Source organism: Halichoeres trimaculatus, unplaced genomic scaffold, assembly GCF_033239565.1.
Source record: "Halichoeres trimaculatus isolate MK-OKI-2021-1 unplaced genomic scaffold, fHalTri1.1 fHalTri1_scaffold_14, whole genome shotgun sequence".
In the NCBI taxonomy this organism is placed as follows: Eukaryota; Metazoa; Chordata; class Actinopteri; order Labriformes; family Labridae; genus Halichoeres; species Halichoeres trimaculatus.
The window spans coordinates 30221917-30249235 of NW_027437192.1; the positions used below are offsets into that span (position 1 = coordinate 30221917).

At 38.6% G+C, this 27319-nt stretch overlaps 1 protein-coding gene across 1 annotated transcript in view; it reads right to left on the reverse strand.

The window, feature by feature from the left end:
• Positions 1-27319, reverse strand: part of col22a1 (collagen, type XXII, alpha 1) — an 81625-nt gene that overhangs the window by 36738 nt on the left and 17568 nt on the right. Inside the window, exons 5-26 of the mRNA XM_074686026.1 lie at positions 26149-26272; positions 25238-25513; positions 25042-25122; positions 23473-23589; positions 23316-23360; positions 23150-23212; positions 22944-22982; positions 20333-20386; positions 20181-20234; positions 18735-18788; positions 15460-15513; positions 15324-15368; positions 11466-11519; positions 11302-11355; positions 10731-10766; positions 8842-8871; positions 8527-8580; positions 8388-8441; positions 3062-3115; positions 2485-2538; positions 1856-1909; positions 1713-1766 (exon numbers count right to left, since the gene is read on the reverse strand). Of these exons, the coding sequence (XP_074542127.1) occupies positions 1713-1766; positions 1856-1909; positions 2485-2538; positions 3062-3115; positions 8388-8441; positions 8527-8580; positions 8842-8871; positions 10731-10766; positions 11302-11355; positions 11466-11519; positions 15324-15368; positions 15460-15513; positions 18735-18788; positions 20181-20234; positions 20333-20386; positions 22944-22982; positions 23150-23212; positions 23316-23360; positions 23473-23589; positions 25042-25122; positions 25238-25513; positions 26149-26272 (1504 nt within the window). The remainder of the gene's footprint in view (positions 1-1712; positions 1767-1855; positions 1910-2484; positions 2539-3061; positions 3116-8387; positions 8442-8526; positions 8581-8841; positions 8872-10730; positions 10767-11301; positions 11356-11465; positions 11520-15323; positions 15369-15459; positions 15514-18734; positions 18789-20180; positions 20235-20332; positions 20387-22943; positions 22983-23149; positions 23213-23315; positions 23361-23472; positions 23590-25041; positions 25123-25237; positions 25514-26148; positions 26273-27319) is intronic.

The following is a 27319-nucleotide window of genomic DNA, read 5'->3' on the forward strand; positions in this document are numbered from 1 at the left end:
CATAAATCAGCTACTGGCTTTGCAGTATAATCATTATTAAAAAAGCATATTGTTTTTATATGAATCCCCCAGTAAGAACTGATAGGTGCTGACTAGGAGGTCCGAAAACGAGGTAGTGGTTTTACACTTAAGCTCGAATTCTTACCAAATGTGTTTTATTTTTGCTGCATTTTGCTTTTTAACGTTTTATTTGCATCTCTGTCTAACCTGCGCTTCACGTTACTTTGCAAAAACTGGCTTTGAGTCATTCAGAGCTTGTATGAATATATATCCTGCATTATCAGAGCCAGACTTGTGGAAACTGATTATTTTGAGCAGAGTACCTGAACTTACACACTAAAATCCAGGCCCTTTGATAGTTATTTTTACTTGATTCTTATTTTGTGGATCATTGGGTATAATTTTGCTGTTTTTTACTTTGATGTTTTTTAGTTTGATGTCTTTATTTTATAAATTGAATGATTTTTTTTCTACATTTTTGGAACTGTTTATGCAAACACTTAATTTGACTTGCACTTTATTCTTGTTGCCTTCTTGAATTATCTTGCTGCTGCTGCTACTGAGAGATGCTGCCAAACAGGTTTTCATTGTATTCTGTATAATGACAATAAAGCATCTGTCTGTCTGTCTATCTATTTATCTTGCAAAATATAGTGCCGCCCCAAATACCTACTGTTAGCCAACTGATGTAACATCTTTAAATTTGAGACCAATCTCAAAATAAATTTCAATGAACCTCTCCACAAATCTCACAAAAGATTTTAAGAAAAGTTTTTTTGTTTTTCTTTTCTTTTTTCCATGTACCCTTGGGAGCTTAGTAACTTCTTGAATGTACACAAGTAATGTAGCTAGGATGCTGTTAGAAATGGCCACCATGGCCTCGGTGTGGTTCAAGCATCTACTCCTACTCAGGTTAAAGTCCAACCTGCAGCCTCTTTTCCTGCACGTCACCCGCCCTCACCCTGTTTCTACCCCCTCCCCACAGAAAAATAACTCTTAAATAGAAAAGTATCAGCCTCAGAGTTTTTTAGCTAGTGTTTCTAATAGTTAATTGACCCAAAAGTGTAATTTTTCATAAAATCCAACTACAAGCCAAGTCAAATATTTCAGTTTCTGTCTTTTTGCAGGTAGAAACATATGAGACTGAGAATTATACTTTGGCAACTTCAGGTTTTTCTAAATTTGTAAACTTAGATTAAATAAAAATACATTTAAACTAAATATGAGGATGTGTTTTACTGTAAACCTCAGCAGTAGATCACTGAGGAATGAAACTCGCACATACTGTGAGCTGCCATCAGGATTGTTGGTGAAACAAGACAACAACCTCCAAACTGCTGAGCCACTGCTTCTTTAATGTCTTCTGCAATGATATTTTAGCTTTGCCGAGCACAAATGCTCACATTGAATAGCATAGAACTGGTTTAAATAGATCCATACTATTGATCAGCTCTTTGTCACTAATATCTGTTTTAACTTTTAAAGTTTGTATCAGATCAATACCTGATGCCAGGATCAGATTAGTGCATCCCTTGTAAGGGAGTCCAGTGTTCACTTTGCATATTTCTGTATTTGCGCAGCAGACCTGGTAACTCCTTAAAGGCTGATCACTTTTAGCAGCTGCCTTTGGCTGACATGATTTCCTTTGTTAATTTTTTTTTAGAAAAAATATTTTACATCATATTCACAGGAGGTAAAAATGATAGACTGACCGTGGTGCCATCATTTCCTGGTAGACCATCCAAACCGTCTTTACCAGGGAGACCCTGAAGAGTGACAAAATAAAAGAAATTCAATGACTGCAATTACGATGAAGTCAAATGTTTGAGTTCATATAAATTACAGCTAAACTTACTGGTTTTCCAGGCTCTCCAGGTTTGCCAGAGAATCCTATTTCTCCAGGTAGACCCTGGACAGAAAAACAGATTTCCATCAAGATAATCAATCCAAAGCAGAAATGTATTTATTACTAATAAAAAAAAAGCCACATGCATGGCATAAAACTGAAATCAAAGCAAGTGTTTAAAACTTATTTTTAGTCATTTAGAAAAAAGTCTGATCAGACTTAATATTTCTAATGGAAAATACAGAGATAATTTAAAGAAGCAAGAGTTTGTGGAATGATGAGAAGGTGAAGTTTTTAAAATCAAACTCCTTGTTGCAATGTACTTTGTAATTTAAAGTAAAAAGAAAGTTTGGTACAAGCCGTGTTCACATGTCCAAAAAAATGTCTTATTTTTTTTTTTGGTATTGAAAGAAAAAAATGTTGCCTGGATTTTAATAAATCTGACAAGCACTTTTGGCCTACCTAATTGGAGATTGTTTGGAAAAAATAAGACCTAATTTTTGTCTTCAAATAACTTGAAACAAGACATTTTCTGGGCTTGTTTTGCTAAATATTGAGATAAAAACACTTGTTAGATTTCAGTTTTTACAGTGTATGTTGGAGGTAACGTGTCCTGATCTGTGTGTCTGTTCACTTACAGGAGGTCCAGTGTGTCCCTGGTTTCCTGGTGGCCCAGATGGACCCTGGGGTCCCTGTATGATGAAGAAAATAAGTAAGCAACAGTCATACAAAAAACATGATTTGATTATTTTACATTAAACAAACAACAGTTTTTTTAAATGGACCTCTTTAAGAAAAGCTACATCAGTACCTCTGATCTACCACAAGAGGGGGCTAGTGTAACATGGTTTAAAGCATCTCAGACTTCTCCATCACTTCCTCACAGAGCAGGTGTATTACTATTCAGCTCCAGGGAGCAATATGGAAAATTAATGGCCATGACCTGTAAATTTTGATGTGGCCTGTTTATTTTCATCAGTTTAAAGACTCGCTGAAGACTCCTCTGAGAGAGCAATAATTACAGACTTTATGGGTCACATCAATTGTTGGCCAGCCCACTCCAGAACAACAAATTAATTCTCCTCAGCTCCCCTGAAGAGGTTGTTGGAGTGCTGGCACTGACAGGAGCCGTGCATTAAAAGAGGTCAAGTCAAACACTTGTATTCAGACTTTAAATGGACATTCAGTTTGTTGGGAAATTCAAATTCTTCTTACAGGAGGTCCAGGAAGGCCATCAACACCAGGTAATCCACTTTCACCTTTCTTTCCCTGAAAGAGAAAGGGAAATTGAATGAATAAATGAATGAATGAATGCATGATGTGATCTGTTTCTGGAGCCACGGCTGAGGTCAATGTCTTGGTATCTGTCTACCAATGTTTTAACCACCACGAGGAATAAAAGAAAGATGTGCAGCAACCTATTACAGTCACCCTGTGAGTACATCTGTGAATTTGTCTTGTGTTGTACAAATTACTGCTGCGTGATTAAGTTGTGTATGTGATGCCCTTCTGTTGTAGCCTTTTAGAGTTTTTGGTTGTCCAGTTTAAACTGCATTCTTTTTTTTACCTGCCGAGTCCATGTGTACTTACTGTGGGTGTCTGCTCACATGTTTGTAATCCTATCCATTTATAACTGTTAAATGAGCTAATGTATGCTGCGCTTTAGAAGTCAAATGCTTTATTTTTTTCCTCTTAAAACACAAACAACAATGCTGTTTCCTGCTTGTCTTATGTGTTTTTTTTTACGTCTATGGCTAATTGGAGATTTGTTCAAATACTGTCATGCTTCATTTTTATATAGTTTTTGGTAATGTTTGGTTTCCGTGTGCTATTTGGATCTTAAATATTGTTTTTTTGCCTCCATATTTGTTTGTTCAGTTTTATTTAGTTGTTTTTCAAGGGTCTATTCTAAAATCTGCCTGGGGACTACATATGGAAACTAGCCTTTTGGCTAACTCAGGCATGGTAATAAACATTTTAACTAATACATAATGTTTCAAATATATTTGAATGGTTGAATAAAAGCAACCCAAAGCTAGCTCTCCCTATGGTACTCACCCTACTTTAAAGCTGTATTGCCCTCTGTGGGTCATCTAAGGCAAGTACATTATTTTCCTGTTAAATTGTAACCTGAGTTTGAGTTTTTAAGCCATGTGGAGCTACCATAGCTTAGCCAGAAGCCCTTTTTCCATTAAGGAACCCAGTGTGGTGCTAGTGCTAGCACCAAGTTGGCTCTAATGGCATTCTTCCTAAGAACTGGTTTAGTTTTTAATCAGCAAGAAACCAAGTTGGAGCCACCTCAGTTTATCACCGTAAAACATCAGCATGTCACTGCATATGAAGCCATTTTCCCAAGAATGCTTGCACCTTAGTGAAGCTCTTAAAGCAACAATGGAGGAGCTCATTATATGAATGCATGGTCCTGTGATGATCCTGGCTCTGCAAGCCTACATGAAGATCTAGAGCCAAAAAACCCAACTGCTACAGGTTACTACTTCATCGTAGTCAGGTTTCAGAAGACAGATGATAATCAAAGATGTTTTGATTTTTAACAATGGACATGCTAATGTTAGCCTTTGCTCGGCTACTTTGCTCGCTACTTAGCTCCATGCTTGCATTGAGTACAAAGCAGTTTAACAAAAATGATTATTGATAGTTTTAAGACTGACTGCAAGACAGATCGCCTGTTGCCTGGGCACATCCGCAATCGTGCTACTGGAGGGACACAGCAGCATCAGATTTCAGCAAAACTTCTGCTTCCCTGGAGCCAATCCGTTACATCTGTTATCAAACCAGGGCACTACTGGTGAAAAATGGCGTGGGTTGCTACTTCAGAAAGTTACCTGCATTAACTCTTAACACTTGCCTTGCAGTTAAAATCATTTTTAAGAGCTAGGAGAACATATTCCTGAAAGTACAGATGTGTAAAGTGTTCTGTGTTTGTGTTTGTGTTTGTGTGTGTGTGTTGCTTCAATTGATAACCAGTTCATTTTAGGTAAAAAAAAAAACACCCGCAATTTTAATTATGTTGGCCTGTCAATGGGATTCTTACATTAATGTTAGCATTAAGCGAGCAGCATTTTGCTAACTGGTTGTTCATCTGAAGCTAGCTACTTGGTATAAGTATCTTTAGGATAGTGAGGCTGTGTTTATTGTTATCTTTTTACTCATCTGTTTTTTATTATTTCACAGTAAACTGTTGGTACAAAAAAATGTCTTAATAGACCTAATATGAGCCATATTCATCTAAATTCATACTAAAAGACAAAAATGAGGCCAGAATTGTTTGCAAGGATAAAATATATGCCAATGGCAAAACAAATGTTTAGTTCTTTATTTTATCTTATTTCTATATATCAAGACATTATTCTAATTTCTCTCACACAAGGCTAACAGTGAAGAGCAGATCTGTACATGGCAAATTGTCCTCAATCTGATGACATATGCATGAAAATACATTTCACTTGGGGCTCGGTTTTAAATATGATAAATATATCCCTCCAGACTCTTTACTGTGAAATATATTTAAATGGTTGATATTTCAGCCCAGGCTGCTCTCAAATGCAGGTGAATGGTTTTCGGATGACAGCTGATGAGACTCAATCTGTATCAACTCAACCATGCAGCCCACTCCATCAGCAGACCAGCCTCACCTATCCTCATCTCCATGTGCACCTTCAGCTGAAGCATAATCACCCTGAAGCTATAGAAAAAGTCAGGCCACCCATCATCTGCCATCTTTTGGCATATTCTAAGAAAAGCTCTCATGGGACTTCAGGGCGTCTTTTAATATAAAAAAAACAGCCAGGAGAGTCTATGGGAATTGAACCCGGTGATATCTCTTTGTGCATGTTATTAAAAGAAGTCCCTCAGTTTCAAAGAAGCCAGTCCAGCTGAGAACAAAGAGCATTCTGGTCTTTCATTTGGAGCCAGGAGAGGACTGCCTTGGCTCTGCTGAGCAGCTGCAGACGTTGGATTCAAACATATTGCTGATTAGAAGTTAATTGCCCCCAGTGGAGGAATCTGATGAAGGTCAGTCTCTTTGTTCATGTTTCAGAGGAACAATTATGTGGGACCTCTGCGACTGTTTTAATTACACACTGCTGTGCATGATGGGACCACTGTGGAGTGAACAGGGAGAAATAATGAGAGAGCCTGGGGACAGTGTTTCTACATTATTCTACAAACACTGATGACAGGAACGATATCCACTCTCATTAGCAGGAGGAATAAATATTAGTCCAGCTCATCCTCGAAAAGCCCAGTGGAACATGAGAAATAAAGTTACAGGGCTGCAGTTTGAACTTTCAGCTACTGAACATCAGAGTTTAGTTCTACCAGAGTTTATCTGAAGGCAACTCCATTCAACTTCAGTCATGTTTCACTGCTTGTGTGAAATGAACCCACCAACTCCATGCATAGAAATGGTCCTTTTGTGTTTTATTTTTAAATTTATTATTTTTTTATTTATTTATTTTGTTTAGTCTTTGCTATTATTATTATTATTATTATTATTATTATTATTATTATTATTATTATTATTATTATTATTATTATTATTATTATTATTATTTGTTTAGTCTTTGCTATTATTATTATTTGTTTAGTCTTTGCTATTATTATTATTATTATTATTATTATTATTATTATTATTATTATTATTATTATTATTATTATTATTGTATTTTTTTTATTTTTTTTAATCAAAGTTTTGGTTCTGGGATTTGAAAGTTCGAACTTTTTAGTCACGTTGGTTGGTGTTTGATCTAACAATAAGTGACTTTCACATTTCGAGGTACAACAGGGCCACTCGGGCCACATTAGGGCCACTAATTTAAAAAAAAATAGTTATCAAGAAAGAACACTCAACATTTTTGTAAAGTTGCAAAATTTACTGGTCTATAGAGTTGTACATTTTTGACTTTGTGAACTTGCAAATTTACAGACATAAGATTGTGAGAAATCAAACTTGATATTTTTGAGTTTATTAAGTCATACATTTACAAGAAAACTTAGAGACTGTTAACCAGCTGCTCTCTTGCTTATTTCACTGCATCATGGACCCACTGACAGTGTTATCAAATCGTACTTCTTATTTGGACTTGGCAATAAGGAGATGCTAGAGATTTTAGCCCAGAGTCATCACATGATTCACTTGCATTACTCTTTACATCTATTTGTATTTTGTATTTTAAGTTAAAGTCAAGATTTGAGTTGTACTTAAATTGACACTTTATATGTAGGTTTAAAGCCATTTGTTTTTTGTGCTGTTTTTAATTCACTGTTATCAGTGCCTTTGAGTTTGGCACAAATACAGTTTTTTTAATTGAATGGAGTTGAATTATAACCTGAAGAAGTGCTTTAAAAAGATGCTGTTATAAATTGAGGCTGTTCAGAAGAAAGCAGCACACTGATCTGAAGGAGGTGATTACATTTATCCAACACAAAATTCAACCCAGTGGGCAGATATAAGGATGAAAAAAGCTGCACCTCAGGGCTGTTCAGATGAGTTATGTAGTATAACAAGACACAAGACGTTGAATCATCAACATATACCTCAAGGTGTGGTGCGTACACAACGCCTTAGATGCCAGTGTTACAGCAAAATCTGTGACCCATCAGAATTTGTGAACCCAGGCGGATACTATGGTATGCGTTTGACAGTTGGACAGCGAGGTTTAAGAAGATGAGAAGAATACTGACGTTAACAGTGCAAACCAGGATCCATCACAGGATGAAGTATCCAAGACAGTCCCATTAAAATGTCTGTATTTTCCATGTGGTCAATGCCACAAAACAGAAAAAATCTTTCAGACATCCCCTCAGCTTCATCTGGACACAAAAATTTTCAAACAGGATCCCCCCAGAGCTCAGTCACAATTTATGATATACAGCCGTAAGAATGTGTGTCTCAAACTGTCTAACGCACCAGCATCGCCCCCTGAGTTCACAAATTCTTACAGGTAGCAGGTTTTGCTGTCACACTGGCAGTAGAACAATGAAGGGCCAAATGCTCTAACAGAAAAAGAAAAATTACATAAAATAATATAAATTTGTTAATTTTTGAGTATATAAAATTGTTAATGTACCATTTTGTAAACTCAAAATTTGAGACTTAAAAGACGTGAAAATTTCAAAGTTTATTTCTTGAATTTCTTTTTTTTTTGGTTCAAGAATGATGACTAAATTGGTTTATAATGCTGCTTAGTTTTCAGTTTTTGCAGGGTAATTCTTAATCATTCAGAAGATTTTCTAACCCCAAATGAAACCTCGCTGGACTGACTGCCACTAAGGGCTCTCCTCTACCAGAAAAACTGGCTCCTATTTGTGCTTCAACATAACTTACTGGACTGCACACCTTCTAACCAGGTAACAGTTTATGAAAAGACTTCTGATTAATGTGTGATGACTGCACTGATAGAAATGAAGTGCAACCAACTTGAAGATAACTGCATCTGTTCCGGTGTTAAACAAAAATCATGAAATAATAAATATGCAAGGAACATGTCAGGAAACAGTTCTATTAAGATGGGATTCTCACCCTCTGGCCAAACTCTCCAGGTTCCCCTGGTAGACCCTGGACACCAGGAGGACCCTGTGAAAAGGTAAAGAAGGAAGTTTAATTACAGCATGAAGTGAAGGAACGTGAAGGAAGGAAGAGATAAATTCTAGACCCTTACAGGAGGCCCTGGGGGACCATCAGCTCCTGGAGGCCCAGGAAGTCCAACTTCTCCCTAAAAACCAGTCAAACATGAGGTTTTGTTATCACACATGTTGAACACTGATATAGAAATTGTATTAATTTCAGAGATTATTTCTTTCTTTCTTACAATCAACATTTTCCTTTGCATAAAAATAGAATTGTATTTACATTCTGCACCCAAATTATTTTATTTTACAGCACTTCAGCTATGACTGTTAAAACTATGAGGCAGTCTTCAAGTGTTAATGTACGTCTACGATTAAACATAATGAAGTGATAAAAACACACTCACCTTGTCACCCTGTAAGCCTTCTTTATGTAACTGAAAAAATGAGACGAGACATATTTTAGGTTACTTTTTATTTTATAAATAGAATGAAACAATGTGATTTCTCTAACAATGTAGAAGGCTGAGGGCCATACAACTGGTCACCAGTATTTCAAGCTGGTGATGCTTTTAGATAAAAGTAGTCAAATAATATATCAAGTATCTAATTTAAGTCACTCATTTATTTTGCCCAAGCTGTTAATAAATGTCTGGTTAATTATGGGGTTTACATAATATTTTCTCTTTTTCTCAATGAGGGGATACTACTTTTTAAAAGGGAATTTTTGGGAGGCAGGGTGGATGCAAGGGATACTTATAGTTGTTTTGTAAAAACTGAATCATAAATATATATAACAGTCATAAATAATTTACAAGTTATAATACTTTAATATGACAACAATGATAAGAAAAAAAACAAAAAAAAACGTTTATATATCTTCCTTAAATGTACAGTCTTTAAAGTGATACCAATCAGGGATGCAAGGATCTGTTGGTGTTACACAAAAAATCAAGAACAATACAAGTTGAAGATTCATTTATCAAAAGGAGCAAAAGTATCTATGGTGCATGGTTTGTTTTCATGTTGTGTGCATGAGATTGTTTTCTAAAACTGAGTGACTGAGGAGTGACACATCAAACATTCAGACTATCTCTGCTGAGTGCAGCATGCACACAGTCAGTGGTGACAGGTGTTACGCCTGGTTTATACTTTTTTGTTCATTCTCCACTATGAGCACTACATACCCACTATACTGACATGGCCAAGGTATGAAACATATGACCCTATTTGACATACATGCCAGAACTTTCTCCCTATAGTCCTGAGTTTTTAAATTTGCAGTCCTCCCCTTTATAATCGTTTTTTGTGAACTGATAAAATCGCTCTGCAGCACAAGCACAAGATCCTTATGAGACTCGCTGAAATGATGATGTCATTCTATAAGGATCTCCTAACTGCTTTGCGTCAAGATGGATGGGTGGGCCTCAATCACCTCAAGGTCTACTCATATCTCAGCCTCAACAGGGCTCCAGAGGGAGAGCCAATCAGAGGGAAGGGGGTTTGTGGAGCCCTAACCCTAGAACACTAACACAACAAACAGCAACACCATTACGAACACTGGGTATATTTCGCCTGATACAATATACCCCAAAAATACATCTCATTAAAATATATTGACAGACAACAATACATTCCCATGCACAACGCCTCATAAAATGAAAACAGGTATCAAGGGCAGAGTCGAAAGTAAGGCTCTAATATTAGTGAAAAACCAGGGAGACAGCTATGAAAAATTCCAAAAAATAACATTTGGTCCACCTAATCCTTGGACATGTTAGCCAATCCTTAGTCCTGTGAAGGCTATAACACTAATATTTATTTTGATAATTATAAATAATGGTCAAAAATAAAAAAAAAAACAATGTAATAACATGTGCCTTAAAAAATAGAATAATAAAAAAAATACCCTACCTTCAATAACTTGATGTTAGTGCTCTAAGGTTAAGGTGACAGCAGCTGAACCGCCAGTGTGAGGAAAATATGGGTTTTTCATGAGCTATAAATCATGTAAAGTGACTACGGGGGCACCAGAGGGTCAAAATAGAAACTAAAAACAAATGCCATGCCCAGTCTGTAAAGAACAAGTTCAACAAGACCTTCAAACACAAGACCCAATTTGATGTATTTTGATTTCTGATCATAAAACTGGTAAAAACAGATAAAAAAAGACTGTAACTACATTATTTTCTGTTCCATTAACTCTGCAACTCCATCTTTCTATTTTAGCCTTTGCTCCTCAAGTCTGTAATTCTCATATGTCCTCTGCATCCTTTGGTTTCTTTATGGTACTCACCACATCCCCAGGTAATCCAGGAAGGCCTCTCTCCCCCTGTGACGCGGTGCACATAGAAAGGATGAAAGCCCATCATTAGAATCAAGAACCTTTCAGCACTAAGAGCCTTAGGTTATTTCATAATGATACGGCAACAACCATAATTTATGGGATGACATGTGCTTTAATGTGCACTCATTGTGGGCCTTAAGTGAAATCTTGTGTGCAGAGTACCACAGCAGCGAAGCTTTGTGTGTATGTTGGTGTGTGTGTTGGAGTGAGAGCATCATTGTGGATGCGTATGGGTGTGGTATAAGAATGTGCTCAGCACTGGAAGAATCATCAGAGTCAGTAATTACAGACAGACAAATTAACTCTGGATTTTATTTTCTCAGACAAATGAGTGGGCTGACTTTGATGGTGCACAGAGGAGACGGAGGAATGTCTGGAGAGTGAAGAGCTCGGGAAAGTGATGAGACAGCTTTGTAATGATTTATATCAGCCAGATAAATAACATTATTACGCTCAGGGCGAAATCCTCCCTGACTGGTTTCTGATGAAGTGCTCAGGGTGTGACGTGTGCAGCACATACCTTGGTGCCTTTGAGACCGGCGGCCCCGGGTGCACCAACCATTCCTCGTAGACCCTTACAGAGAAGAGCTTCATTACCACAAAGGTGACTCACTTCATCTGTCGCAGATGAATATCTGGGGTCCGTTCGTGACAGATGGATCTTAAACAAGATTAACAACTTACATCTTTCCCAGGAAGACCAGGTTTTCCAGGTAGTCCATCCAAACCTGCTTGACCCTAAAACACACACAAGGTCACAAAGAGAAAAACACACATTACAAACTGATGAGGACAATAAAGCTCACAGTATTCCAACGAATACCTCTGATCTAACGCAGTAGAAAGGGCAAGAAAAAAGACCCCTTGGTTGAACACATGTAGAGCTCTTTCGGACTGGAGCTTGATGTCATGATTCACAAGAAGTTGTGCACAGAAACCTTTCAAAATAATAAAAAAATGTGTCAAAACCAGATCCTATTTAGCTTGACAACTTGACGACAACAACAAACTGACATAGTGAGCGCAACCAGACCAGGAGTCGAAAGGTTTGAGGTTTTACAGCATGACATGCAAAAAGAGAGGACATCAATGGATTGGAAAGTGGTGGAACTCCTTGGTATAGCGCCTCCAGCTGGATGGAGGTCCTGCAATGTGCCTGGCAGGCCCATACTTCAGTCTGCGCAGTAGAGGCTACAAGAGAATCTGAGTGGAGCCGGGTGATAAAAAAAAAACATTTTTTTCTTTTGAGAGTCTAATCCCTGCTTGGCTCTGCCTACTATCCCTACAATCCCTGAAAAAAAATACCCAAGAACAGCAGCTGTCAATCATTGTTTATCGTGTTGTAAAACCTTATTTTTGACCTCTCATAACTAATGGAAACAAAACTTTTCAGGAAAAAAGAGGACCTGAATACAAGGCAGCTGAAAAATATCTTCAAGTCACCACAACAATCAGACATGAGGAACATTTCTAAGAGGTGTATTAATTTTTTACAGTTTGACCACAGCCCATCTGGAATGACTGGGGAGATGTTTTTTTTTTTTTTACCTATACTGAAGCCAGCCACCAGGGGTAGCAGTTTTTGTATCAATTCAAGCCAAACAAGATAGAGTTTTTTTTACAGTCTATGGGATGGACATGCAGCCAATGCGAGTCGACAAATGAGAGAGCACTGGTAGGAAAAGTTTGCGTTAAAGTCATGGACACCGCATATTTCAGTGACTACTCTTTTCTATAATGAGAAATTCATCAGCATCCAAAAAACTACACCCAAACTCATCTGCCAGGTATTTAAACTGAGCTGGAAAGACACTTCAGATAGTTGACTATAGCTTGTTCACCTGTTAGATGATTCGTAGCCTTAACCTGTACCAGCATGCAGAGTGTGGTGTTGATTTACTCTTTATGCCTTTTTGTTAACTTGTATTTTCAGTGTTCTCACAGATTCTCAGTCTGCATCAGGTCAGTCTACCTACTGCATACTTTTCCTACAATGCACAGTGCTAATGTTTGTCTTCTTTTCATGTTAACTGAGGGCGGCACTCAGGTTTAGATGCATTACCGCCACCTACTGGATGAGTCAACATTTCAACTACAATACAACAACTCTAATGGTGAAAGAGATGTGACAGCAAAACTGGTGAACATTCCCACTTCTGATGATAAAAATGGTGTACAATTTCATTAAATTTATTCATTGAAGTTCATACAATAAAAAAACGTTTTTTTCAGGCTAAGAAATGGATTGTTTGGTTTTTTGATCAGTTAGAAAAATATATATATTTTTAATAAACAGTACAACTTTTGGTGAGAGATTAAAGAACTATAGAATTATTTCACTTTCCTGATTTTTTTATTGATAAAGCAGAACCCTTAAATCTTTCTGTGTATTTGTGATTTTTTTCTAAATGAATTTAAAAGATACCATAAACCACTGAAAAGGTAAACACAAAAACCACAGAGAATATACAATTACTTAAAAGAACTCCTCACTGAAATAAAATAATCTATTTCCTTATCTATTTTTTTTTCATAATTTTTATCAATACATACTTTTGATTAATACAACCTATCTATTTTTGTGAAGAACTAGAGAAGGCAGTATGGAGTACATACTAAGTACTACATTGATAGGTAGATAGGAAAACTGCAAAAATCAAAACTGCTGTAGGAGAAGGTTGAATAAGAGCATACGAAGCATACTGTCTCTCATTTTGTACAACATTTTAGTGTAATGCAAAGCTCATTTCTGTTCTTTGGCCTTTAAGAAAAAAAACCAACAACTTCCTTCAAGTATTTTTGTCCTCCTTTCTCTTGGCTGCTAGGCCTGTACTGTACAGAAAGCTGCATATGGGTTTTCCCAAAGTGGAAATAAACACACTTATAAACACATTTATAAAACCATTATCCTCCCAATTATCCACAAAAACACATTTCTAAAAGCTAATGAGGGTTCTAAGGCAGATGGGTCCATACTCATTAGCTCTTCAGGTTAACACTACAAAGCTTACTAATTAGCTTCATCCAAGTGTAGCTGAAGCTGACAGTGATTTTGGAAGTTGTCCAGGTATTTTTTGTTAAAACCTGATGGCTGTTACTTTGAGATATTGCGGTCAAGACCAGGGGTGCCAAACTTTTCTGCCTGGGATCCCAAAAATAGTGATGCCACAGGCTGGGGACCCCTGCAGTAGAGTGCAATAATAGGCCAAAAACAGACATAAGTGGGTAAAAAATGACTTCCTGTGTTCACATTGCTGTGCCAACATAATACTTTGCATTAAGACCCCTAAACGCTAAGCAGAAGGCAGACTTTTGACGACTAACAGACTGCAGTCAGCCTAAAGATACCCCCTGATGTTCCACTGAACAATGTGGCTTTAACCTCCACCCCACATTCGCGTGAGCTACCAACCACATATTTTCCTCTTCTGCTTTACAGGGGGGGGAGTTTTTAATGTTTTATTTTCTTTTCTAGATTTAACCTCCAGGAAATTGCTTCTGAATGACTGACAGACTGACTGAGTGATGGGCATCTCCAAACCAAGCACCAGCATACTCAGTATTTCTAAATCCTGCTACACATCCTCTCATCACATGGCAAAGGAATCAGTTTGACTTATTCTGAGATCACGGCTTAGTAAAAGATCTCCCTCAAAGTTCTTGACTCTAAATCCAAGTTACAAAAGTTATATCCCAACTGTTTTTCACATCTTACACTAGCCCCATCTGTTACTTGTCGTCTCACTGGTGCACTGATCTCAATAACATCTTGATGTCTTGACTTTTGTGGGAAAGTTCTCTAATTCGTGATAACCTCGCAGTTGTTTGTTAGAGGTCTATATGCTTTCCAACATGAGTGTGACAGCAAAGAAAGGTGGTGTTAGAAGCTCATCGGAAAATTCAGACATCAACAAAGCCTCAGTTGCCCTGAATGAGTTGTGTTATGGCCAAAGGCCCCCACAGATCCCAGACAGGAAGTGTGGAGAGTGAATCAGGAGAGCCACATCTGTTTGCACAATTACGCCTCTCAGTTCTCGGTTCCTCTGAGGAAATTTGGCATTTGCAGAAGTTAACCCTGTCCTCAGGTCCCGTGGTATGAACTGTGTTTGTTTCAGGTTGGATCTGACAATGTGACAGCCTGATGAAGCAGTGAGAGAAAACAAGCAGCTTTCTCCTGTGTCTCCGCAAGCAGTGTTTGAAAAGCACAGATTGTTTTTGCAGAGTAAGACATGTTTCTGAATAAATATCCCTCATTAAACTCAGATCCAGACTAGCTTTGATGTGTCTCTGTCAGAAAAATCCTTTGTACATAAAACAATTTTCCCAAATTGGAGTCAGCATCATGAGCAAAACATTTCTGTCAAACATTTTTGCATCCTATGTCGTCATAAAAACCTGCAGTGTTTAGCAGCAGTCAGTCAGATGTGTTAGCTTAAGTTAACTTAAGTTGTTGTTGTTGTTGTTGTTGTTGCACGTGTTTCTCATATTTAAATATTTCACGTCTGATTTCTTCTGTCGCAAAAATGTTACAGTGAAACTCACCCTCGCTCCAGGAGCTCCTTTTTCACCTGCTTCACCCGCATCACCCTGCAGCAACACAAAGCATGGTCTTAATACGATAATAACACATCAGATCTTACAGCGTTCATTCGCTTAAGTGCATTCACATTATACTCACACTAACTCCTTTAGGACCCGGTAAGCCAGGGATTCCTGCGTCCCCCTGAATTCCCTAAATAATACAAATGGAAGATTATTTTAGTGGACATCCATAAAACGTCACCCTTCCTGACTCAGCAGTTTGCCACAGGCCAACTGGGAGAGTGCTGAGTCAGCGCTGAATCAATGTCAGAAACAGAAGCGAGCAGCCACAGAACTGGACACCACGAAAAAAGAAACAGCAGTTGTCGGTGGCTGGACCCCCCAGTGTGAGGATCTTGAACTTTGACCTCTGGCTTTGCTTTCATTTTTTTCTCACACAGAGAGAGAAAGATGGATATTTGCTCTTTAAATCATTCTCCAAATATCTTTGTTTTATCACTTCTTTTTTTCTTTTAAAGGAGGTTACTGTTTGATCCAGTTGAATGAGTTCTATCCAACCATACGCATGGACACTCACTTAAAGCCACTATGAGGAGTTTTTTTTAACCATGGCCCAAAAAACAGAAAACAAGAGCATGAGCTGAAAGATTTGAGTTCCTTAACTATGATTTTGAATGTCCTAACAGCTGTAAGGGGGTAGGTGTAAAACAGAAGGATTAATAACAGCCTGAAGAAACAGACTTTGTTTTTTTCTCATCAAAAAGCACTTTTTTATGCACATATAGGACAAAATCAGCTAGTATAACTGGTATCTCTTTGTCTGCAAGGGGTGCCAAAACTGACTCAAACAGAAAGGGAATCAGAGCTTTAAAGGAAAAATAATATTTCTATACCACATATTGATAGTAAACTATTTGTTTTAAAATGATTACATTTCTTCTTCTACTGATAACAGTCCATCACACACACAAGTTAAGCTGTCTCTGTGTGATGTTTTTCTGTGTTTTGACAAATTATCATGTTTATATTTCATAAAAATCAGCTCAACTTCACCGTCATTAACCACACTAAATTCAAAATGTTTGCTAACAGTGGGAGGTAGTAAGAAAAGGTGGGCAGAACCTTGAGGTTTTCATTGTGTAGTGTCAGAGTCTGACATTTGCTTTTTAATGTCTCAATCACTTCTGTGTTCCACGTCATGTACCACTGCCAGCTTTAGCTGTTGACTACAGTATCTCTAACCTTTAGTTTCTTCAGCATTTTTTTTATTTCTTGTTTTCCCTGCGTAAAGAAACCAACAGTGGATTAACATGTTTCCAGGTGGTCGACCAGAGTCTGTATCAGAGCCTCAGTTTCATGACAGCCGGCTACAACGAAGAAACATCAGACTGTTGTCATGACATGGCCATCACATTAAAGTACTTAATAATGCATGACAGTGGGTGTTGTTACTCCAAATGCTCAGGGGCCCTGTGACAGGCCCCTCTGCTGCAGAGTGGTGACAGCAGTGAACAGCTGTTTAAAAGTTGTCTCCTAGATGAAATGGTCTCTATGGTGGATCTTCATATCAGCCACAAGAGTGCTCTCTGCTGCTTCTCTCCTTTAGGCTTCATTCAGTGGTCAGTCGTTGGAACTGCAAGTCAGTTTTCTTTGACTCCAAGGTGATCTGCCGAACAGCCACACTTGAGGACATTATTATTTTTTATCATTTAAGAAAATTTTGTTTATAAAATAAGCAGTTAATTAAGATTAACCATGAGTCCACTGAAGTGGACATCATGCAACACCAAGTAACTTTCTCATATAAAGTTAAAATGCATGACAATATGTTAAAATGAAATAAGTTTTCATGAAATTACCAAAAACCACAATTTAATTTATTGTTACATTAAGTTCATACTGTTTTATTTAGAATTCCCAGGTGCATGTAGTCTACTGGAATGGACTCCTCTGTGATTTTTTGAAAATATCAAATTTTGGAAAAACAAAAAAAGAAAGAAAGAAAAATTAAACCTTTTTTTTTTTTCATTTCCTAAGAGGAATTAAAAAAAAAAAAAAGAACCTGGCACAGGCTTTCATTAACCAATCGTAAACCATGATTTGCGTAAGGACACTTTTTGGATTGTGTTTTAGCAGACTGATGCTCGCTGCTCCACATTTGAATATGAAGCAAATTCTTAAGTTGGTTCTTTAACGGTGACTTTGTAACAACTTTCTTATTTTGATTCTAAAGCCTAAATTATATTTCTTTATCAAAGCCTCACATTGGAGGCTTCTTCAAAGCCCTTTTAGGTCTCTGGGCATGCAGCCTGATGTGCACCTTCTCCTAAATCTAACTATGTGTTGAAATGATGTGGACCATAAGCTTTGTGATTGGTCCCCTGAGCTGGATCATGTTTCTGGACTCACACATCAGCTGTACATTTCATCTCCTCTGACGTCTCCTCTCTATCCTTCCTTGTAATAGCTGCTGTCTGACAAATAGGAACATCAGCTACAAGCTAAAATCGACTGTGAAACAAGCAGAAAACGTAACTTGACCAGAAAGAAGTAGAGCTCATGACTGCACCGGCTACTACAGGAAGGGTCACTGAAGAGGTGTGAAGCAGGCTTTAAGGGAATGAGTTTCAGCAGATCTGATGCTCTCAATCTGATGAGTGACTGTTTTAAATTCAAAGAATAACTCAGCACAGAAAAAATGAAGTCAAAGTTCAGTAGATGTGATAATTGGAGGAAACTCTCCTTGATTTAAGCTCAGTCTCAAACATCTGCCATACCAGGCCACCCGCACAGAAGTCTGTGCCCTAATGTGGCCACTCAGGTCAGGGGAAGTCTGCAACTGTTGCTCCCCCAAAGAGCAGCTGTCGTCTGGGCTTCACAGGCCGCAGGACTGCACTTTGGTATCTTCTTAATCATCTCCATCACAATTACAAAATAATCTGTTGCTTTGGTGTAAACATTGCTCTAAAAACCTCCATAAATTCTGTGTTTTAAGGAGTACTTGCCAAGCTGGACAAAAAAGGAAAAAGTTAGAATGAAGGAAGATATTGACTTCGAGTTGTTTTCTCCATAGAGTGTGGACTGTAGTATTTTTGTGCTTTCTTAGCCATTTTTTTCTTTATTGTAGCACAAAAGGCAACCACTCCTTTTTTGTCCCAGCCTCTATTAGCTTGATCACAACACAACTACAACCAGCAGCCCATCCCTCCTCCCTCTCCTCGGGCTCTTTCCCACCTGCTTCTTCCACCAAACCTCTCCCATGATTTGAAGAAAACCTATGACTGTCCAGAAAAAAAACATGTCTGTACTACAAACTGTGGGGTAGAAATGATATTGCCAAAACAGAAATGATAAACATATTCTGATGTCTTTAAAAATGTAGCATAGGAAGTGTTAAACTTGGTCACATACCTTCACTCCAGCTGGACCTGGAAGCCCGGTTTTGCCAGCCACTCCAGCTACACCCTGATTCAAGAAAACCATTCAAATGAAGACATCCACACGTCTGCTGAAAACACAGACTGAAGCCTCTGTATAAGAGCCACCCAATCAGTGCCATTCCCATCCTCAGGTAACACAACATATGAATGCATGATAAAATTACCTGTAAAATACATTTCTGTAATACGTCAAATGTCTTACTCATTAATTTGATGAATATTAAATAATAAGAATTTTTAAAATTAATTTAAACTACCTTAAATGATGATGATGATGATGATGATGATATTATTATTATTATTATTATTATTATTATTATTATTATTATTATTATTATTATTATCATAATAAGCAGTAGCAGTCGTAGTAGTATGGATGTTTTTTTATTTTTTATTTTCAAATTACATTTTTTTTTTTTTTTTTTTTTTTGTTGAATCACTGTAATGTGCTTCGTGTCAACATACTACTAGCATAGATCCCATGTGGCTAAATTTCACATATTTGCTAGTTCTACGCTAAAAAACTAACTCCTGTTACAAGGAGTCCTGTAACTCAATTGAGTAGTCTAGTCTTCTATTCAATTGAATTACTGAAGATAATATTAAGACCTGTTTCCACCAAGTGGTTCAGTTCAGTTTGTCTCGGTGTGGCACGCACTTTGTGGTATTTTCTTTGACTTAAACTGGGACAGGTCCTTAACTTACCGACCCATACCATCCGACTTTTTGGTTCCTTTTTGTTGAGGTGCCAGATGTGCTGGTCTGACCCCAGAAGTTGGACCACTGCAGTCCAATGATTGGTCAAAAGAAACAACCAGTCCATTGACTGGTAGAAAGAATCGACACTTCCTGTGTAACAGTAGTAATAAAGAACAACACATAGCCCTGCCATGTTTAAGTCTCCAGTCGACTTAGAGTAGATAACTTTCTTTTTTCAGGAAAATGGAGTCCCAAAATAGTCCAAAACTGCTGTTGAAACAAAACTGTGCCGTGTTTTTCATCTTCATTGGGGGTACACTGTGCTGCTATCACGTAGCTGATGCAGCTATCAGCATCAGGCTTGCATACCACCTCCCAAGAAGAGCGCGGTTGGCTGTGGAAACGCATCCAGGAGCGGGCTGTACGGTACTGATCCATACTGGACTGCTTGGTGGAAACGAGGCTTAAATTAACAAGCTTCTAAACATGCTTCTAAGAGGTCACATGAGTTTTGGTAACAGGACTGAGAAAAATGTAACCATCCTCAGCTTAGGAAGCTTGTTGATAAATTTTAAAGAGTTGCTCGAAATGGGCCAGTACACATGTGTGTATTATCAGGCTTAGAGCTGAAAATAGACAGAAATTCCACTTCATTTTTAGAGAGTTACAAAAAGCAAATGGCACTGATTCAGTAGAATGGCTCATTGATGTTTCTTACTTTGTCTCCTTTGTCTCCAGGTAAGCCGTCAATACCTGGAAAACCAGAGAGTCCCTGAAAGAAAAGGAAACGTAATTAATGAAAGTAGGTGACTTGAATGATCCAACAGTAGAGAAATCCTCCTGAATTCCAGCGCCACACACGAGCCACACCTTCTCTCCTTTTTGTCCAGGAGCACCTTTCAACCCTATTGATCCTGAATCGCCCTGTGAACAGAACGTAACGGGTTACTCTCTGAAAAAATGAAGCATGCAGGGGAGGACGGGATTACAGGCGGCGAAGTCGTGCTGAGTATCAACCTGGAGATCACAGAACGTGGTTTAGTACATTTTAGTTAGATCACGATAGAAAAACAGGGAACAAACGTTAGAGGTGAATTAATGGACACGTTTTATAAAACAAAGACAAACATCGCCATCACACGTAAACACAGGAGCACATAGAAATCCAGACACAAAGAAGAAACATACACAGACTGTTGAGGGCTAACAGCTGTCCACATCTCCACCAAAACCCACTGTGGGCAGCTTCACGTCCAACCAAAGCTCAAGGAACAATAGCTCTCTTTTGTCCTCTGAGGGTTTCACTTTTGGTTTGTTACACCGATGTCATACGACTCGCCAAGGAATCCCTTGAATTTAAAAAGCTGGACTGTGTGCAGAGTAATGTCTGTTTAATTACACAGTCTCATGAGGTTTTGCCCTCCAGAAACCACTTTACAAGTCACAGGCGGTCACCCTTTATTCCAGGAGCTTATATAGATTCAACACAGTCACTCTGCTGCACTCTTCAACAATAAATCATCCGTAGTTTGGATTCACTTTAACCAGATGATGGAAACACGGCTAAGGGTGACGTCATCTGTTTCATCAGCTATTCAAAAGTTTACAAGAACAAGATTGCAGCTTTCTCTGAAAGAAAAAAGCTGCGAGACAGATGCCCGGGCAGAAAGCGCGGAATAGAAAAAGCAGCAGGGATGCTCCACATTAAAGTTTGATTTAATGCATTTTTTATCAAACCAGTGTGGTTTCCAGCAGAAAGAGCAACAAAGGGATGATGCATTTATCTGTAAAATGAATTTAGCTGTCAGCTTGGCGACACTTTCAGCTTCAAAACACTAAAAATATCACATTTGAATGTACACTCACTGATAACTTCTCAAAACTATTACAACCAAAGTAGAGAACACAAACAAGAAGAACATCTAACAGACCTCCTGTGGAGGCTTTGAATATATATTATTCTCTGAGACTTCCAGCTGGTTCTCTGAGGCTGTGATTTAAAGTAGATATAAGCCTCCTCTCCCTGCTTCACATCCTGGAAGCTAACCTGAACTGTCATCCTGCCATGAGCGTCTATCTACTCACTCTTTAACAGGAGAAGTAAACTGGCTAATAACTTAAAAATCTATGGTACCTCCTTGCCTCTAGGGGACAAACCCATTTTTGGCCTTCCACACTTAAGCAATACATCTCAGTTGTTAATACTTTTAAAAAGACCTTAAGGAACCAATAACAGTGTCTGAATTTGTCATGTGACCCTCTGGAGGTCATACAAAATCCCCCCTTTTTTTTTTTTTTTTTACCAGGCCTTGCTCTGTCTAGAATTTTCTTTTTCATCTTAATAGACAAATAAAGCTTAATCTCTAAGAGTTTAATTTACTTTATTTGCTGATTAATTTAAGGAAACAGGTAAAATTGCAAATGTTGCCCTGAGGCAACTCTGTACCATTATGAATTCACCATGAAAACATTTTGTTATACTGTCTCTGGGTTTACAAACTGTTCAAAAACAAACTGGTCATTTAATTTTGTTTTGGGCCTCTTAAATTTTTACCTAGATAAATTTGATGCTAGTTTTAGTAAAGTTTAGACTCACACTGTAGGCTCTGATTTACTAGAGTGAACGTTGTGAGCCTTCTTTACAGAGCACAGGCTTATATCCTCAACACATTTTTCCCACTAAGGAAAGTCTCCTGAAAGCCTCAGAAGTCTGTAGCTGAAGTCTTTCGTTAAATAGTTCCCGTTAAGTTGGATAAAACAATTTTTGACTCGACCCATTCGTTTCAATGGGGTGTTCTTCAATGGTTCAGTGTGGCCTGTAGGCAATGTTTAAAATCTTATAAACTAGTTATTATTTTTAAGTTTTTACATTTTTTTATGGCATGCATTGTGAACTGTTGAGGCCATCAAGTACTATCCATGTGTTTTTTTTTTTAAAGTGTGTTGAAATACAAATAAAACCCTTTTTTTCATTACTGACCGTCATGGTATAGCATTGCCTTAAGGCAGTGTTTCTCAATTCCAGTCCTGGAGCCCCCCTGCCCTGCATGTTTTAGATGTTACCCGAATCCAACACACCTGATTCAAATGATCAGCTCGTCATCAAGCTCTGCTCAAGCCTGATAACGAGCCATTCATTTGAATCAGGTGTGCTGGAGTAGGGTCACATCTAAAACATACAGGGCAGGGCAGGGAACGGTATTGAGAAACACTGCCTTAAGGCAACAAGGCCCCCAAAAAATATCTCTATATATATATATATCTTTTTGAAAATTTCTCAATTATGTTTATTTGATCTATTTTGGGCCAAAAACACTCAAAACATTTTTTTTCTAAGTGGCGTCACTATGTATACTAGAGGGTTGGAGAGAGCATGACACAAAGAGGAGGATGAGACAGGAGACGTGTCGGGAAACATGCATTTGGAATATATGCACAGACATGATGCTCATGCACAGTCAGGGGAAGCAGGGTTACTTACCTTCTCACCTCTGTCGCCTTTGACAGAGATTACTTTGCCCTGCAAATAATTCATCAATACAGATCAATTATTGTCGAGGCTGGAAAAACAAAGCAGGTGAGATAATAGCTGGAAGGCATGCAATCTAAACAGAGTTCAAATGTGTATCCTGAGCTAAATGTTCAGACAAGTCTATCTGTAAATGTGCACATGTGAGGTTTTCCTACAGTTTCTCCCTTTTCGCCTTTGATTCCAGCTGCTCCCGTAGCGCCCTTTAGGCCAGTGTCACCCTGTAACCGTATGTACACACAGTGAAAAAAACAGTACAAGACTCTGAAGCTGAAGAATTGACTTCCTCACACAAACAAGAACTTAAAGGGAAAGGTAAACCACCTTTTCACCCTTAGGACCTGCAGCACCCATCGCTCCGATCTCTCCCTGTGAGGGATGAAAATACAGACGTCTTTTCAAGAGCCGTTAAAGAGAAAGGAGCCCCACTCGAGCGTGGAGATAATAGACAGGGATAAAGACAGAAAATGAGGAGCTTTACCTTCTCTCCTTGGGGGCAGGAGCAGTTCACTTCAGGTCCCCTCTGCTGCTCCACAGATGTAGGTGTTGGAGTGGGGATCTGCACGGGGGGCGGCTCTGTGACCACTTTCTTAGGGCACTGGAAGGAAATTTTGAGCCAACAATCATTATCAGATGCTGATAAAAAAGAGTCAGGAAGAGGGGCTGTGAGGACACCTATGGCTGGAATCTGTAGTATTTATCTGAGATGAAGACCCCGTTTCCCATGAGCACCATCACCTACCGTCACAAAGACCTGACACTCACTGAGGCGTGCATTGGTTTTGAAGCCAACACTCCCAATTTCTATGGGAATTTCCCACTTTTTAACCCTTTCTCCCACTGTACTCCTGATGTGTAATTTCTCCCAATTTATCACCTTGATACTACTTAAATGCTTGTTTATGTGGGATACCTGTCCTCACACCTGTGCAACTCACTACCTGGTGCACACTCATCCTCGCTGAAGCAGCTCTCTACTCAGCATCCTCTACATCACTCTATCATAGTTGCTGTCAATGACATCCAGATCAGCTCCAAAGTATGAGAGATGTGCCTCACATTCAATTCAACTTGGTACGACTCATTTCCTTTTCTTGCTATAAGTTGTGTAGATATTTTAACACATGTTCTGTAAGGTTTGTGGGTCAGATTTTGGCACAGGGGAAGAAATCTCCTGCTTTGACACAGTCTAATGTTGGCAGGTATGTACATGGAGAGCACATTATCTTTCCTTTGATCAAGACAACATTTCCCAGGATGCAAAGTGACAAAGTAATAGGTTTATTTGTAGTTATGTAGAGCTATTGTTTGAAATGTGACAACAGTCAAACTTTGTAAACTCAGTTTGTAGTTTAGTGTCCTGAAGATGAGCTGACTATCTGTTATGTGTTCTTCACAGCCTAGTGCTGAGACATGTCTGTAATGTGTAACGTTAGTGAATCCTGGTTATGTCCTGCCAGTCATCTACCAAGCAGAGCTAACATAACCTCACTCTTCATTTTATTGACAGACTCTCAAGTTTGAACAGACCACTGCAGAATAACTGCTGACTGTAGGTTGGAATCAACATTAGCACAAACAGATTAGCTCCTGTGTTAGCCTTTAGCTCGTGCTCTATCTCTCTACTGTTTATCTTTCTTTTGCTCTTCTGTCCTTTTTCTGTCTGACAGTTAGGCTCCAGTGTCCACCATCACTACAAAAGTAATCACAGAAATCATTTTCAGCAGAGAAAAACACAGATCTCTCTTTCTACTTAACTTCATCAGCTGGCGTGCTGTTGTCATAAAGACTTAGATGTGCCGTAAATCAATCTGGGATGCTAAAAAGTAGGACTTTAGAATAACTTGTAATATTGGAGCTGATAATCCCATTTTAAAGTGTGGTTACGATCAGGCATAAATCTAGAGGAGAGACTTTCAAGATCACTTAAAAACTCTTCACAGCCCCTTTGAGATTGCATAAAAACATCACTCGGTAACTCGGTTACATGATTGGATGTCTGTGTACTGGAACAGTCAAATCTTTGATGCAAGTGCTCGATGATACTTACAGGTCCTTCAGGCAGATCACAGCAGGTTTCCAGCTCTGCATGCTTGGAGTCACAGTAAATCATCATCCTCTGGAGGTCAAACTGCATTGACAAAAACAGAGCAGATGAATAGATCAACCCCAACAAAATTAACTTTTTCACATTATAATACCTCCTAGAAGTAGAAGATGGATTCATAACGCAGGTAAATACTCACATCAATCGGCACACTGTCATACAGCCTTTTCCCGATCACTGTCTTGCCCTGGATGTCAATGTCCTCCCTGTCTTCGATGGGCAGAGTGGCGATGTGTTTGCAGTCCAGGTACAGAGACACAGACTTGGCCTCCACACTCATGGCGATCTTGTGCCAGTTTCGGTCAAACAGATTTTCCACCTCCGGGTTCCTGAACACAGCTCTGACAGCATCCTTCGTTAATCCCACAGCGTTGTACTCCACCGCCTTGTTCTCACCATCCAGACGGATGGACACCTGGGAAGTGGACAGAGCTGTGTTGTAATAGATACGGTAGAAGGCTTGTCTTTTTTTCTTTTTTTTGACTCATCATAACCATATAGGTTAATAACGTGTCCCCCAGGGTTCCGTTTTTGGTCCCCACACATTTTAACCTGTTGCCTCTTGGAAATGTCACAAGGTGACAAAGCATCGTTTTTGATACCAATACAGATGACACATAGCTCTACATCGCTGTGTCTCCTGATGATCCAGACCAAACACCTGTTAAACTTTATTTTAGATATTAAATCATGTATGATAGAGATCTTTTTACTGCAAACTGAAGGCTTTAGTCATGGGTACTGAAGCTCAGATAGAGAAACGGAAACTGAACACAAAACTTTAAACAATGGCTCTCAACCCATTGTCAAGAATCTTGGTGTCACAAGTTTTAAACCATATATCACTGATCATATAGACAGCATTTTGTCACCAGAAGAACATCTCCAAAGTACAACAGTTTCTCTCTCCAACCACTGCAGTGAAACTAGTCCTTCCTGTTATACTTTGTCAGTTATCCACTCTGAATAGTTGCTCCATATTTAACACTCATCACTGAAAAAATGTGAACATTTCACACATTTATTTTTGTTAGCATTGAGTCCACCCACCTGTGGGATACCGTATTTGTCATAAACCTGCCAAAGGTACCAGTCCTCTCGTCTGGAGGTTTTCCTGAACTTGAATGTTGTCACAAAGGCGTACTCATCGGGCAGCCCCTGAGGAAACACGTCTCTGGAGAAGAAAAGCAGGTTGTTATGTTATTAATACCTCTACCTGACATTTACACTGTTACCTAAACACAGAGGCGCTGTGACCCACTCACAGCTAAACTAACTCTGATCCACACACAATGTTTACATAACAGAATTACCTTTGTTCACGTTAACGTTCAGCAGCAGGAAATCTGCCCATCATTTTATTTTTGTTCAGAAGGATGATGGTACTGGTACTAGGTCTCTCCCAACTTATATTAACTCAGGCTATATTTTAAAAACTGTGTCTCTCGTCCTCAGTTGAACTAGATGTGTATTTCTCGTAGCCTATAACTTTGATGTGTTCAAAGGCTGCAGAAAAAAACACACCTGCATGCAATTTCACTGATGACATTCACACAGAGGCCATGTGCAAACTCAGGATCATGAGGAGAAAGTACAAAATTAAATATTTTTGTTGGGCCTTTACAACCTAAGTCATAAAAAAAGATATAACAGAGGCTGAGTTTAGTTTTTAGTTTTTGAAACTCTTCATTCAAACTATAAGCAGCACAGAAATGTCTGGCATCTCAGCGGTCAGAAATGATTCTCCATCGTGGAAAACTGAATTCTGACAGGATCCCAACTGTCACAAAAGATCTGGTGTTTGTAAGCTGACAATCAGTAGTTAACAGGGTCACACTTTACATCAAAACACCAGAGAAGTCTGTGTCAACCAACAAGTGGGACGAATGGCAGCCAACCACCAAAAACTGCATTATTTTGATCTATTATCATCACTTTGACAGATGATAAACAGCTCCCAGGTTTGTGAAATAGCAGTGAGTGGACCGAAGAGAACAGCAAGTGGACGGATATTTGGTGGACAGACTTTTTTAGCTGAGAAATTCGGTGTGTACCCAGAGAGGAATTTAAACACACAACTGTTACTCAATGCTTGTGACTGCATTATCCATGGACACTTACCAGACTGTGACAGACCAGGACGTAAACCTGTACCATTAAATCAGAAACCCTCCCAGACCAAAAAGAGCTACTGAGACCCGTAACAAAAGAACCAGAAAAC